Consider the following 15433-nt stretch of genomic DNA (forward strand, 5'->3'; position numbering starts at 1 on the left):
TCTGAGGTGTCACACCCGGCTCCGCCACCCCCCAGGGAGAGGGGAGGCAGTTCCATCCCACACCCCACCAGGTCATTTCCCAGGCCTCGTGTCCCTGTGAGACAACATAGATGCAAGCTCAGGGCTCCAGATGGCCTCTGAGTCAGTGTGGCCAGGGAGGCCTCTTGTTCCTTCGGTAACAAACACCCATGTGGATATCCAGCACAAACAAACGTCTGACACCCTTCCTGACACCAACCTGTTCTGCTCCATATCCCTCAAGTCACCTCTCCCACTTTACTCTGGAGAAAGTGTGTTGGGGCTGGGCCAGCCTGGGCCCGGGACCTGTTCCTACTGCAGGTGGCACAGAGCGAGGGCACCCTACTGTTTACCCTTCCTTCTTTAAAGACTATTTTCCCATGGTGCTGTATAAGTCATACAGTCAGCCCTCCATATCCACGGGTTCCACATTCGCAGATGGAAAATATTTGAAACAAATTTCATCTTCCATTGAACGTGGACCGATTTTTTTTCTTGTCACTATTTTCTGAACAACGCAGTACAACCACCACTCAGATAACATTTGCATTGGACCAGGGGTTAGCAGTTGCCTAGAGATGAGTTAAAGTCAATGGCGGGTGTGAGTAGGTTCTAGACAAACACTGTGTCACTTTATATCAGGGGTTTGAACATCCACAGATTGTGGTATCGGCAGGGGATCCTGCAATGGTGTCCCAGAGGATACTGAGGGATGATTGTACTTACATGTTTGCACTTAGGACATTGGCCAGAGGACAGGTGAGCCTTAGAACTGGCAGAAGACACATTAAGGAGGTCATGTCAAAAGACTGAGCAAGCCACCCGGAGCTGGCCAGGCACTGAGAACACAGGGCTGTGCTGGATGGCTGATTCCTAGTCAGTCACAGCCTCATCACCCCTCACCTTGGGGTCCCCTTTAGTACCAAAGAGGTCCTGATTGGTGTGGACCTCCTTGAGGCTTGGGAATGAGTGGAAAACAGGGTACGTTCCCTTTTCTTCCTCCCCCCGGCCTCCATCACCATATTGCACCAATGAGAAAAGCCACTCTGCACTCAGGAGCAGGGAGGTCCTGTGGTGGCTGCCAGCCACTTCCAGCTCCGGTCCTCCACATCCTGAGAGCTGGCTTTTCCTTAGAGGGTGTGAAGAAAACACAGAAGCCCAGCGGAGGGAGGGAGAGCACTGGAAAACTGGGAGGCAGAGGCCTCATCCTGGTGCAGGGAAAGACCTCGGGACTGTGGCATGCTCCACTGCTGGTCTTGAAGGAGGTCACTGACCACCAGCCAGCTGGGGCAGAGTGAGCAGCAGATCAGAACGGCTCAGGAAGTTTCTGGTAGTCTGCAGAAAGGCTTTCCAGACTGGTCAGTGACCCGCTCCCCAACTGCCACCTGCCCTGTTGTCTTCGTGTCCCTAGCAGCATCTAAAATGATCTTCTTAATGTATTTATTTACCTGTCGTTTCTTCTCTATTAAAAGGAACTTCCTGAGGGAGATCGTTGGTCAGTTTTATTTACCTCTGAGTCTCCAGGGCCTAGCACAGTGCCTACCTCATTTTTTATTGATGGACTTATTATTTTTTAGTACTGGGGATTGAACCCAGGGATACTTTCCCATTGAGTTATATCTCCAGTTCTTCTTATTTTTTATTTTGAGATAGGGTCTAAGTTGTTGAGATGCCTGCTAAGTTGCTGAGGCTGACTTCAAACTTGCAATCCTCCTGCCTCAGCCCTCTGAGTTCTGGGATTATAGGCATAAGCCACCAAGCCTGGCTACCTGGATCATTTATAATTACATTAATGAGTCCACTACTAGCAGGCTGCCTATTAATCAATCAAGTAATTGGACTTCTCTAGTTGGGTTTCTCAACTTTCCATTTGGAGAAGGTGATGTCATCTACCTACAAAGAAAAATTGAATTTATTTGGAGGTCACACTCCAAATTTTATTTGGGAAGTCATCCTCCCTGAGTTTATATTTATTCCAACTCATAGTATAGTATCTGTGAAATATTAGTGGTCTTTCTTTTGATAATATATACTTATCCCTATTTGATGCAATCTCATATCATTGAAAGAAGGTAAAATTATAGGGTAACTAGAAAATTACAATAGCAGAACCTTACACACAATAATTTAGAAAATTTTCACCTGAAATTTGTTTAAAATAAGAAATTTAAAAAAAAAAAGAAATTTGAGACAGTTCGGTCCAACAAATTTGACTTCCTGATGAGTCCAGTGTAATCTATTGTATTTGGTTAGAATTCAGACTTTTATAAAAGAAGATTCAGTGACATTAATGAAATGAACTTTATGTGTTAATGGAACTGTAGAACTTGCACTCTGAAACCCCATGTTCTGCTGGGGTGTCACTCAGTGGTAGAGCCCTTGCCTAGAGTACACAAGGCCCTGGGTTTGATTCCCTAGCACTGCAGGAAAAAAAAAAAAAGAAAAATATTCTTTAAATCTGAGTATTCTATACTCAAGAAAAAAAATCAACTGAAAAGTAAAAGCTGGTGAGTGACAGTCATTTCTGATATTGATGTCCACATCTGGAGGTACTGTGACAATTACAATATTCATTGGGCTTATTAATGTGCTCTTCCCCAGGTCTCAGAATTCATAACTTATTCCTCAATAATTACAGTGAAGTATCCCCATTTCTTGTAGCATTATACCAAATCTCTCCAAGCAACTGGGTAGTAAGAGAATGTCCACCTAAGTTTCTAGAAATTACTCATATCCTGTTCGGTGCTGGGCCAACATGTTAGAATTTGTAGTTCGTCACAGAATAGAAAATGAATTTATCCGTGAAGCTCTTAGGAGCACCTCCGAGGTGATACAGAGCAGTTCCCACTCTCCTAGAAACACGTTCCTAGCCCATCCCAACAAACTGGAAAGAACTACTCAATTCCAACTGCATTGGGACTCCCTTCTCACTGTTTTGATAGAAAGTGGAGAATCTTTGCACAAGGACTTTGGCTTGGAGGACACGTGCCTAGAGATAAGGCGCTGGAATCTAACCCCTGTCTGTGGATTTTTGAAAACTAGAAGACAAAAAATTCCGAGGAGAGAAAAAGACAATTTTCCACACCATTGGCCTCTCTGGAAAAGCCTGTGGGATGCACAGAACCTAAGGTGGCTCTGACCCATTTCCCACCACACTGTCCTCGGTGGCACAAGGCACCCCTGGTGCTGGATATGGCTACAGAGAAGGTGTGAGTCCAGCTGAGTCCTGGGCAGTGGGAGGGAAGGATCTAGCAGCTCCACGGAATCTCCCTGCAAGGAAAGAGACGTGGGGAGACGTCATGGCAGAATTTACAGTTCAGAGGATATACTGGTTTACACGTGGGGAACCCTCTCTCAAGCAAAAGTCAGGACTTAGCGACTTAGCGAGATCCTGCCTCCAAATATTACATTTAAAAAGGGCTAGGGATGTAGCTCAATGGTAAAATGCTTCCGAGATCAATCCCCAATTTTTTAAAAAAATGTTTTTCAGACAAATTTTAAGTACGACTTCTAACATATAAAAACAGTAAAGCCAAATAATAACAACACCACAAAGGACCAGGGCAAATGCTCAGCTGCTAAGTCTACTATGTCATGATTTCACTGCAACTGACATATGGAGTAGCTTCTACTAATTTTCAGCAATTCAGAGAAATTTCTAAAATTTATGATTCTACCCAAGGGCTCTGGAGTGTGGTTCTCTAGAAAGAATGGTTCCAAGCCCGGCACAGCAGCACACACCTGTAATCCTAGCTACTTGGGAGGCTGAGGCAGGAGGGTCCCAAGTTCAATCTGGACAAGTTAGCAAGACCCATCTAAAAATAAAAATATAAAAAGGGTTAGGGATGTAGTTCAGTGGCAGGGAATTTGCCTAGCATGCAAGAAGCCCTGGGCGTAATCCCCCTGCTCGCGAGAGGGGATGGTTCCAGATTTCCTTTTATTGCAATGCACCCCCAATGGGATGGTTGCATTTCTGAGTGGGTGTTCTGAAGGTCCCAGCAATTAAGGAAATATTAAGCTATAAAAATCATTCCCTCCCACCATTTGACCCAGCTATCCCACTCCTTGGTTTATATCCTGAGGACTTAAAATCAGAATACTATAGCGACACAGCCACATCAATGTTTATAGCAGCTCAATTCACAATAGCTAAGCTATGGAATCAAACTAGATGCCCTTCAGCAGATGAATGGATAAAGAAAATGTGGTACTTATACACAATGGAATATTACTCAGCATTAAATAAGAATGAAATTATGGCATTTGTAGGTAAATGGATGGAGCTGGAGAACTTCATGCTAAGTGAAATAAACCAATCCCCCCAAAAAACAAAGGCTGGATGTTTTCTCTGATAAGCGGATGCTGATCCATAGTGGGGGCGGGTAGGGAAGAATGAAGGAACTTTGGATTGTGTAGAGGGGAGTGAGGGGAAGGGTTGGGCTGTGGGGATAGGAAGGACAGTAGAATGAGACAGTCATTATTACCTCATATACATGTCTGATTACTAGTGTGACTCAGCACCATGTACAGCCAGATGAATGAGAAGTTATGCACCATATGTGTACAATGTGTCAAAATGCATTCTACTGTCATGTATAACTAATGACAAAAAAAAAAAAAGAATAGTGAGATCACTAACACACACACACACACACACACACACACACCAGATCCTCCACACAGTCATAAGGGAGACCCCACAGGAGTGTGTGTGGGGGGGCTATTTCCCTGATGATCATTGTGGCTGCCATCCTTGGCCAAAGTATTGTCCAACAACTTCCAAAGATGAGTGGAGAACCGGCCCAACTCTCATACAGCATCCCTTGCTCCTGACCGAGTCCACGTACTAATTGCACGCTTTACTCTTGATCTGCAGATTTAAATAGAAAGAAGAAGGTGACATCTCAGACTGGGACATGAGCAGACTTGGAATTCATTTATTCTTTCTTATTTCCCCCTCCCCCATTCTTTCCACAAACACTTTATTGGGTTGTGGAGGCATAAAAGCTCGTGAAGATCGTTATGTCCCAGTTGATTTCTGTGTTTGCATCAGTGACTTTGTTTTGTTCCTTTTCTTTCCTCACTTTTTGTAGTAGTAGGAGTTGAACCCAGAGGTGTTCTCCCGCTGAACTGCTCCCCGGCCCTTTTATTTTTTATTTTGAGACGGGGTCTCGCTGAGTTGCTGAGGCTGGACCTCGCTTGCAGTTCTCCTGCCTCAGTCTCCCAGGTGACTGGGATTAAGCACCAGTCTTTTCTTATTTTCTTAAAAAAGGACGTTCGTGCTAGGTGCATGACACACACCTGTGACCCCACGACTTGGGAGGCACACGAGGATTGCTCGTTGGGGGCCCGGGCAACTTCTTGAGATCCTATCTCAAAATAAAAAAGGATTAAGTTTAAAAAAATTTTAAAAGGATGTTTGTAATGAAACAAAATGTAAATGTTCTAGGATTTAGTGAGGTGCTAAGCATTTTTGTCAATAACTTAAGACTACTTGGTCCTTCAGGTAAGAAAAAATTAGATTTGGCCTGAAAATAAAAAATTATCAAAGTTTTTTCCCCCAGGTCACTTAATTTGTTTTACTTTTATTTATTTGTTTGTTTGTTTGTTTGTTTATTTATTTATTGCTTGTTTTAAAATGGTTAAGGGCTGGGGTAGAGCCCTGAGTTTCATCCCAGCACTGTAAAAAAATAAATATGTAAATAAAAATAATGATTTGTGAGTCTTACCTCAATTGCAAACACACACACACACATACACGCACGAGCGCACACACACAATATTTATTGTATAAAATAGAAGGACAAACAACATGTTAATAGTCTTTCTGACTGGTAGAACTTTACATCTTTGTTGGTGTCAATAAATATGAATTTCATTCATACTTCAAGGACAACCAGTTTTTCAAAGATTATTCAAGTGTGAAGTGTGTGGAGTATATTGACATCCTCCTTCCACTTCTGGAAGGTCATGCCACAGTTCCAAGGATGCGTAAGCAGCCCCCATTCTTCTGGTGATTCCAGTGCAGACTGTCCTCAAACATGGCCACAGCCATGGCAGGAGAATTCCGGCCTGGAAGTGGGGGACAGGAAGGAAGCCTTAAAGAAGCAGCTCACAGCTTTGTACCTGGTGAGCCTGGCCCTGCTGTGTTGTTGTGATAGTGCAGTTTGTCCTTGAGCAAGTCTGAGTCTCAGTGGACCTCTGCGTACTACTTCATAAAAATGTACAGATTGAACTGCAACAGTCCCTGGAGACCCTTGGCCTCTAACATGCTATGATCTGACACTGGTGCAATGCTTTAGTCTGGGGTCAAGGGCCCCAAGGAAGTGACAACTCTCATGGAGGCTGTCTGGGCAGCTTCCTTTCTTCTGAGCCTGAGTGTGCCTTGTGTTCACTATATCCAAGACCAGGCAGGTTCGTTCCAGGTGGCAGAGTGAGACCCAGGCCTCCCTTGAAATTCAGGTGGATGGAATGGGGGGAGAAGGGAGGGAGTGGCAATGTGTGCTCTGAGCAGCCTCCAAGTTCTTACTCTGGGAACCTCCCTGAACACTATGTGGACAACTGAGGGTGTGATAAGTGAGCACATGCACGTTTATCTTTAGGAGTACTCTTCTCTTGCTTCCAACTACTCATTTTGTTTGAGGACTATCCTCTTGCCTGGTTATGTTCAGAAGACTTTATAAAATGATCTCTAATCATCGATACCCAAAACCAAAACGATGGTAAAGCTTCTAATTAGAGAGTCTATGTAATTCTAAGGAACTAAGCTTATTTCCTCTTTAAACCTATAAATGCAATTGTGTTTGTCCTTTACCCTATAGTACCATCCCCAGCAAGGAAATGAAGCAGTGGTGAACTTCATTCCATTTAAGGCCAATGTTCAGGATCCATTCCACCTTTCCAAATAACTTATCTCCTAATTCCTAGAATCTGGCCTACAGTCCATTAATTTCTCATCTTTGGTTAACCCTTGTTGCCAAACCCCTTTCTCCAAAACTGTTTGCAGTTTCTGTAGGATTGACACACAATCTTTGCTAGAAAAAGCTCTCTGCTTAGAAGGGGGGAAAAAAAACCAGAAATTTCCATTCAGGATAGAGGATGCCCAAATCAGAAGGAAACTTCATTTTCATGCAATAGAGTACTTCAATATTTAATTATTGCAGTGATTAAATATTTTAATAGTTTAACAGTTTGAATTATCAGTATCCTTCCCCAGGGTCTTTCATTTCTGATTCTGCCTGTGTTTCTGTCTTTGGACAAATGACTATTTCAGTATTTTAGCTTTTCATTTTTTAAAAATTGTTTTTTCCCTCCACAAACTCAATGAGTAACTGGTCAAAAAAAAATACCTTGATCATTATATAATCATTACTAAAATGTTTCACCATATAAGAATCACCTTTGGGGGGGCCATTTATCAAATATCTGCCAAAATGTTACATGCAAATATCTTTTGACTCAATAAATCTACTTCAAGGTACCTTTCCTAAAGTACCACACATGCCTAAGAGAAATGTACCCTGCAGCATTGTTAGAATGGAAAAAAATGGTAAAGAACTTGAATGTTTATCACTAAGGGAATGAACAAATTCTTATGCAGTATCATACTATGGAATGTTATGTGACTAATGAGAAAAATTAGTTCATAAAAATTTACAAGTATCTCTGTATCTTTTGCTTCCTTGCTTTCTCTTCCTTTTTGGTGCTAGAGATCAAAATCAGGGCCTCCAGCATGATAAACACTCTCCCACTATTACTGGGTTTCATTTTCCACATAACTCTCATGCTCACTTATGGTCTGTCTTCATATTATTCCAGATCTATTTCTACTTCCTTTTCAGTGGATACCTAAAAAATTCAGCTATTTAGAAGGTCCAGGACATGCCTAAAGGTGTGACTACATTTCCGTCTGGCAGATATGATCTATTTTAGAGTGAAGTCCACCGGAAGTGGCATATTGTGTCCTTGCCATTTTGTGTTGTGTGGTATGTATTTCTGTGCCATAGTATTATCATGAAATAGCAGCAATCCTAGAACAGAGCAACGTTTTGCCTCAGTACTCCAGGGAGGCAACTTGGCTGAGACCCAGGGAATTTCCCTAGTTGTGTTAAGCACTGCTTTGCCATAAGGGGACAAGAAAGCCTGTCATAGTGGTGCATGCCTTTAATCCCAGCTACTCAGGAGGCTGTGGCAGAAGGATCCCAAGTTCAAGGCCAGTCTCTATCAAAGGGAAATAATTTAGTGGTAAATCACTTCAAATTCAGGCTCCCCACCACCACTCTCCAAAAAGAGACCAAGAAATGAACCACCTACCATCTATTTTGTTGGAAAGATATTCAAACCATTAGCTTTATCTAGTAGTAAGATATTTCAAAGATCACTTGGAAGTGACAATAAAGCATTAGTATGAAAAATAAGGTTAAATAACTATTATCACAATCCCTTATTAGTTAGACAGCTTAATTACTAGCCAATGGTTCACACTTGGGGATTGAGACCTGAGCTGTTGATGTATGCAAATGCAGTAATACAACACCATCCATGCAAAAGAGCTCCACTGGTACTGAGAGACTACTGGGGCCTTTTCAGGTGTTATACCAAACAGACCTAGAGTTAACTTTTATTCTAGACTGTGATATCAAGCTGGGTAGTGACCCCGTTTTTCATTTTTTTAAAAAAAATCACTATTTTATTTCCTGTGTTATTTTCAATATAGATACTGCCGTTAACATCAGAGCAAGTTGATTCCCTATGCAGTGAGGGAAGTACCTGCTGAATGGCTACCATACAGGTATGCTTCCTGCCTTTTTATCATTTAATCCTTGCCCTTAAGGACAGTACACCTTTTCCTTCTCCAGACTTCACTCTGGGAAGTTAATCCAGCAAATATCAATCTTGATGGAAGATCATCAAACTAATTATAGTAACTAATGAGCAACAGGCAAATGAGAAAATAGGATTTTGGTCAGTATGCTCCCTACACTGACTTCAAAAATATATAAAACTTATTAAACTTATACTAATTGTTTCGTCTTGTTAAGTTAAAAATCTTTAAACACCACTATACAATCACTTCTGGGCACTAGAAGTCCCTCCCCCAACCCCCATATCATCTCATTTAATAATAAGGCTTTTATACTGGATTATCTAAATGATTGTCTTAGGCCTTTGAGTTTTAGACTCAGTATCTACTGAGTTCCAAGGGATACTGTTTATAGACATTTAAAAGAATTCATTCGTTTTTTTGATTTGAGGTTTTGTCTTGTCCATTCCCTCAAAGATCAGAAGCCAGTTAAATCACCTTTGTTCCCATTCTCCACATCCTAAACAGGGTAGTGTCATGACACACCTACTAACATTACAAAGAAGGTTCCTGAGGCAGAATTCATTTCTAAATAAATCAGACTTAATAACAGATGTTGACAATGGTAGTTCCACATTTGTTCCCCTTGACTAAAAATCTGATAAAACTTTGAGACAACTGCAGTCTGTTGAGGTCCTCATTCACTTAGACCTGTTAGATCTTTAATTATTCCTAATGCTGCTTTCCACTTAGATGTGCCTCTCCTTGAAATAATCTTAACATTTTGAAAGTGAAATTAGTTTATATATACATATTCCTGAGTATTTGGAATATTTGATGAAACCTGTTTTCATCATCCCATCACCTATTTATAAGCTTACAGTGAATATTTTTAAAGGGAAAAACTTTGCCAGCCCTTATTCTTATTCAAAAGGTGTTGCTAGGAGGCATTATTGGAAATGATTGAACAAAATCTTAAATTCTTAAGTGAAAATCATTTAACTAATATTTAAAACCTCTGCAATTATTAGTTTATTAGTATCATCCAGGACTCAGATGTTCAGTATTCCTCCTGAAATTACATAAACAAATGCAAATGGAAAGAATCCAAGTCAAAATTATATAACAAAACAGCACTCCATCACAAAAGCGTGTAAAATTACAAGAACGCTATTTTAAAACACTGGCACTTTAAGAGAACGATAATCTCAAAAACCACAAAATTGCCAAATTGTTCCCTAAACTGCTAAGTAGATAAACATGACTAATGAATGAGTTTGGATTTTTGTTAAAAATTAAAAAAAAAAAAGAAAAAAAAACATCAAATAAGTTGGATAATTGGTAGAGATGCAAAGTTTTTTCCTCATGTCTATTTTGATTTATAAATGGGCAAACCACAATATAGGAAAATATACCCTACTTCAAACTTGGCATTGTAATTTTATAAGCTGGCCCTATTAAGTAAAAATACTTTCAATGGAGTCTCAAGTTTCCTGAGCAGTCCATATTTAGATAAATGGGAAAAGGCATTTACAGCCAGCACTCTTAGAACCTTTGCTGGGACTAATCTCAACAAAAAATTTAATATGGCAGTCTTGTATTTTAAGCTCACGCTTTTGGGGATACATTCTCAGGTCTTCTTTAATGTGTTAACTGCAAAATATAACTGCCATTACATGGTAATGGGAGTTAATATAGAGTCCTCATGTAAAGATCAGAACATACGTCTCTATTAGTCCTTCAAGGACAGATTTTCAGATTGTTTGATTCTAATAATCCCATGCTGTGAATAGAATTGGCTACCCTTCACTTGGTAAATGTAAGTGGGCTATGTGAAATTAGCTATCAACTGATCAAGGTTTTGGAGTTTCAGTTACGGATGAAAATGTCCTCAATTTAATTTTTATTAACCCCATCATGATATGCAGGGTGTGTAGACAAAAAGTTTTTATCATCTTACTATGAAAAGATAAACATTGTAATAATTCATGTGATCTAAAATGGGCAAAAGCAAGACTAACTTCCCCTCAAGAAGAAAAATTTCAGACCTATGAAAAGGACAACAATACTAATAAAAAAAATTGTATTTACTTAGAAGCATTCAGAATGTCAACAAAACAGCTGCAACTTTTTTTTTGCAATTACAGAGTGGTATTCAGTTAACAGAACAACAATTATTTCGTATAAGCTGCATCAGAGACAACTGAAGATGAAAAACTACCGTCCCCATATATAACTAATTTGTGCTGTGCACCAACAAGAACCTGCTTTAAATTTCCATGCCAATTTACAACCCCCATACTGTACCAGGCAAGGTTAGTGGCTATTGAAAATACCACCAGGACAGGGCTATCTAAAGACACATTCGGTAGTGTGTTAACTATACAAAAAAAGACACTGTACAGTTTAAAAACAAATCTTACACAGCCTTACATTTCAATTTTTTTCTTTAAAAGGAGTGAGTTGTGTACAGGGGGGTTAAATGCTTTATAGACAAGAAAAAAAAAACTGCGCTAGAACCAACTTATTCATCATCATCATCTTCTTCTTCATCTTCATCTTCTTCATCTTCCTCTTCCTCCTCATCCTCTTCATCTTCCTCATCTTCCTCCTCTTCCTTCTTTTTCTTGCTTTTTTCAGCCTTGACAACTCCCTTTTTTGCTGCATCAGGTTTTCCTTTAGCTCGGTAGGCAGCAATATCCTTCCAAAATAAATGGAAGAGAAAACAGGAAAAGGAAAAACTATTAAGCAAAGGGCAAACAAAACACGGCAAAACTTTATGATCCTACATCCTAATTATATTCAAATAGCACACATCTCCACTGCACCTTCATAAATAACCAGAACTTGGAAAAACACTTAAAAATATTATGTGATAATTACAATTAGCAATCTATAACTCAAGAAATAGCACAGTCTAATACTGTAGTGCCTCAGTGAGATACAATTACATACTACAACCCTAACTCTAGTTCATTAAAACCAGAGTGCAGAGACTGATTAAAGGGTAGACACTGCCACCTTCTGAATGCAAAAAAGTATTCTACAGGTTTATATTGTCAGACTAATCTACAGTAGAACACTATCTCAAAAAAAAAAAAAAGTAATTCACTATTAAGCATACAATTAGGTTAGAAAACAATTAAGAAACAACTATTTTTTTCAGAGTAAACAAAGAAGCTTAAATTCATGTACTTAAAATTTATTTCCATTAAAGTATTAAACTTATAGCTTTCTTCATCTTACAAATTTACTGTCCAGTTTTGGCAGACTTGAAAATTTGGTGATGCTAAGGGATTTGGGGCACCTGAAGACAAGGAACATGTTTCAGGGGATGTTTATGAGAAATATAGCCAGTGTTACTTTGTCTGACCTATTTTTTTTTATAATGAATGCCTATTTAAATGGAAATTATTTTGACTCAAAAGTAACTACCAAAATTTTCAAATTTGAGATACTGGAGAAGAATGAAATCAGCTTAAATGTATGACCATGGCTCAAATTAATATAATTAATATGAAGTAAAAAATTAACAACTCTAAAGGTGAAAAGATTCAAGCCAATGTAGCTGCTACACTAAAACTTAAATAAAAGTATAAGAAAATAGGAAATTGAGATGTATTTAAAAAAAATCATCCAACCTCTGGCATATCCTTTTTTTTTTTTTTTACTATAAACAAGTACACACACTTCTTACCTTTTCGTATTTTTCCTTCAGCTTGGCAGCTTTCTTTTCATAAGGCTGCTTATCATCTGCAGCAGTGTTATTCCACATCTCTCCCAGTTTCTTTGCAACATCACCAATGGATAGGCCAGGATGTTCTCCCTTGATTTTGGGGCGATACTCAGAACAGAACAAGAAGAAGGCCGACCTAAGAGAAATTTCATTTTAGGATTAGGACTGTAATAACAGCACCAAAACAACTACTAACAAACATGTATTCTATCCCTACATATATTAATTTTGTTAATTTCTACCATGCATTAGATAGGGTACAAATATTTAACTAAAAGTTAATTTATAATTATTTAAGTTATACTAGTTGAGCTCCAGAAGAACATTTTGCAGATTATTATTATCACTAGTTCAAAAAAACAATATGATTTAAAAAATCCTATCAGGACATATATTGGTCAAAGGAGGGAACCATCTAATGCTTGGGCTAACACTCCCATCTAACAAGAATTTCATGTACACTATTTAAATGTACCAATGTGAATCACTATTAGCCAAAAAACTTTGTACAAACTCACAAAGTGGCATACTAGATTTCTATTTGTTGTACTATAAAACATGTATAAAAAAATACTTACGGAGGCCTCTTGGGTGCATTGGGATCCTTGAACTTCTTTTTTGTTTCCCCTTTAGGAGGGATATAGGTTTTCATTTCTCTTTCATAACGGGCCTTGTCCGCCTTTGCCATGTCTTCAAATTTTCCTTTCTCTTTAGCAGACATGGTCTAAAAACCAAGTATTTGTAAGTTTGAAATAGAAATTTTAATTATCCAAAGCAGAAAAAGGAATAAAAAAGGTTTCCTTTGCCATTTAATAGCCTCCCCCTCAATCCTAATTTGGAAATTATTGCTAGTTATTACCTTGTGTAGTAACATCTTAAGCTCTCTTACCTTCCACCTCTCTGAGCACTTCTTAGAAAACTCTGAGAAGTTGACTGAAGCATCTGGGTGCTTCTTCTTGTGCTCCTCCCGGCAAGTTTGCACAAAGAATGCATATGATGACATTTTGCCTCTCGGCTTCTTAGGATCTCCTTTGCCCATGTTTAGTTATTTTTCTAGAATTAAATTAAGTGTTTGATGTTAGCAATGAAATTATGATGTTTAACAGCTTAAATGTGCTTAGGGAGCGAATGAAAACCAAGGTACTCATTACTTAACACAGTAGTGACATTAACTTCCCATAAAACCAGACGGGAACATGGCAATGATATCCGATTCCTAGAAGTGGCTATGCCAACCAAAAGACGGTCCTTCGGTGTAATCTCAAAAAGCCTGGATATTCCATATATGTTATGTATATCTTATCTGCCTGTGTCGGTTCTGAATTTCTTACGGGTCATTTAAACAATTTTTAAATCTGCAAAGCCATTTTTAAACAACAAAACCAAAGGTCAAAAAAACTTATGCTGCCAAATTGTTGATTTGCGGTAGACACAAAATAAATAAGGAGACCAAGTGAGTTGACCTTTTAAAATTATAGGCCGTAAAAAAAAAGGAAAGAAAAAAGAAATCATCGTGCATCGAAAGTTTTCCCGATTCCTTAAAAAAATACCCTCTTTGCATAAAACTTTGCTCGGAGGGAGGAGCAGCAAGCCCCAGGGCTCGGGACCAGGCTGGGGAGGCGGTGGCACTGCAAGGCAGCCTCGTTTCCTATCGGTTTGGCCCTGAGATGTATTTCTGTTCTGACTAAACACGTCCGGTCTGAAGTTTCTTCGAGTAAACAAGGATGAGGGACAAAAGCCACTCCTGCTCGCGGTTCCGCGGCCCCCTCCCCCCGCCGGGGGAGTGTTTCTGGGAGCCGTGAAAGTTGGGGTGCCTCAGCGCGGGGCGGGCGCCCCAGACTCCAGAACTTCGCTGGCGGCGACGCGCCGAGGCTCGGCGAGCGAGGGACGCGGCTGGGCCCGTAGGCCCGAGGACGCCACGTGCGCCCGGAAGGCCCGCAGGCCCGCGCCGCCGCCCCCATTTTGTCAGGCGCGGCGCAGGGAGAAGCCCCGCTCGAAATGGGGGCTGGCTCCGCCCGCGGCCGCCGGGGCCGGCGCACGGAATGGCCGCTGCGCGTCTTCCCCGCCTGCGCCGCCGCCGCCGCGAGGGCGAGCGCGAGCGAGAATATGGCTCCTTCCCTTTGTGTGTGTGTGTGTGTGTGTGTGTGTGTGAGTGCGCGAGTGTGCAGGCGGCGGCGGGCGGGGCGCGCGCCGCGCTCTGGCGCACACACTCGGCCATTACAGGCCGGGGGGAGGGGCGGGGGGCGCGCGCCGGCCTCCGCTCCCCTCCCCCGCCGGCGGGTGGGGGCGCCGCCGCCGGGCCCACCCGCCCGCCGCCCTCCGCGCGGGCCCGCGCGCCCCGCCGCCCCCGCACGGAGAACGCGGGGCTGTGAAAAGAGAGAGGAAAAAAAAAGTTGCCTCGGAACTGCTGCGCCCAGCTCCCCCGCCCGCCCGCCTTGTTTTCTCTCCAGCCAGCAGCGCCGGGCCCGAGTCAGCCATGTTCCAGCGAGCGCAGCGGCGCCGCTCCCCCCGCCGCCCGGTCGCCGCCGCCGCCACCGCCGCGCCCGGGCCGAGGCAGGGCCGCACCGCCGCCCCCGGCCCACCCGCGCCGCCCTCGCCCGCAGCGGCGCCCCGCCCGCCGCCCGGCCGGCCGCGCTCCCCACCGGCGCCCGGCTCGCTGCGGCGGCGGCCAATGCAGCCGGGAAGCGCCGCCGCTGCCCGCCGCCGCCGCCACCGGCCCCGCCACCCCGGCCGCGCTCCGCGCACGCCGCCCTCCCGAACGCTCGGCCCGGGGGCCGAAAACACGTTAAATTTTTTTTTAATTAAAAAAAATTTTTTTTTTGCGCCAGTCAGCGCGGACGCCGCCGGGGGTGGAAACTCGCGGGGCGCGGGGCTCC

The 15433-nt window shown here is 42.1% G+C and overlaps 1 protein-coding gene across 1 annotated transcript; it reads right to left on the minus strand.

Moving 5' to 3' along the window:
* Positions 1-10890: 10890 nt before the first annotated feature.
* On the minus strand, positions 10891-13726 carry Hmgb1 (high mobility group box 1). Its single transcript, XM_058582512.1, has 5 exons — positions 13709-13726; positions 13447-13610; positions 13136-13281; positions 12519-12693; positions 10891-11522 (listed from the first exon to the last, which is right to left on the minus strand). Exons 2-5 carry the CDS (start codon positions 13594-13596, stop codon positions 11346-11348), a joined length of 648 nt encoding a protein of 215 aa, XP_058438495.1. The 5' UTR covers positions 13597-13610; positions 13709-13726; the 3' UTR covers positions 10891-11345.
* Between the last annotated feature and the right edge of the window lie 1707 nt (positions 13727-15433).

This window comes from Marmota monax, unplaced genomic scaffold (genome assembly GCF_021218885.2).
Source record: "Marmota monax isolate L192 unplaced genomic scaffold, Marmota_monax_Labrador192_F-V1.1 WCK01_AAM20220418_F8-fsc00011, whole genome shotgun sequence".
Classification (NCBI taxonomy): Eukaryota; Metazoa; Chordata; class Mammalia; order Rodentia; family Sciuridae; genus Marmota; species Marmota monax.

What these genes read in the sequence shown, in the direction of transcription:
- Hmgb1 (XM_058582512.1), bottom strand. Translation starts at nt 13,596, where the DNA reads ATGGGCAAAGGAGATCCTAAGAAGCCGAGAGGCAAAATGTCATCATAT. An exon ending in AGTGCTCAGAGAGGTGGAAG is followed by an intron (nt 13,282 to 13,446) that starts GTAAGAGAGCTT and finishes CTTGGTTTTTAG; the next exon opens with ACCATGTCTGCTAAAGAGAA. An exon ending in AATGCACCCAAGAGGCCTCC is followed by an intron (nt 12,694 to 13,135) that starts GTAAGTATTTTT and finishes AATTTCTCTTAG; the next exon opens with GTCGGCCTTCTTCTTGTTCT.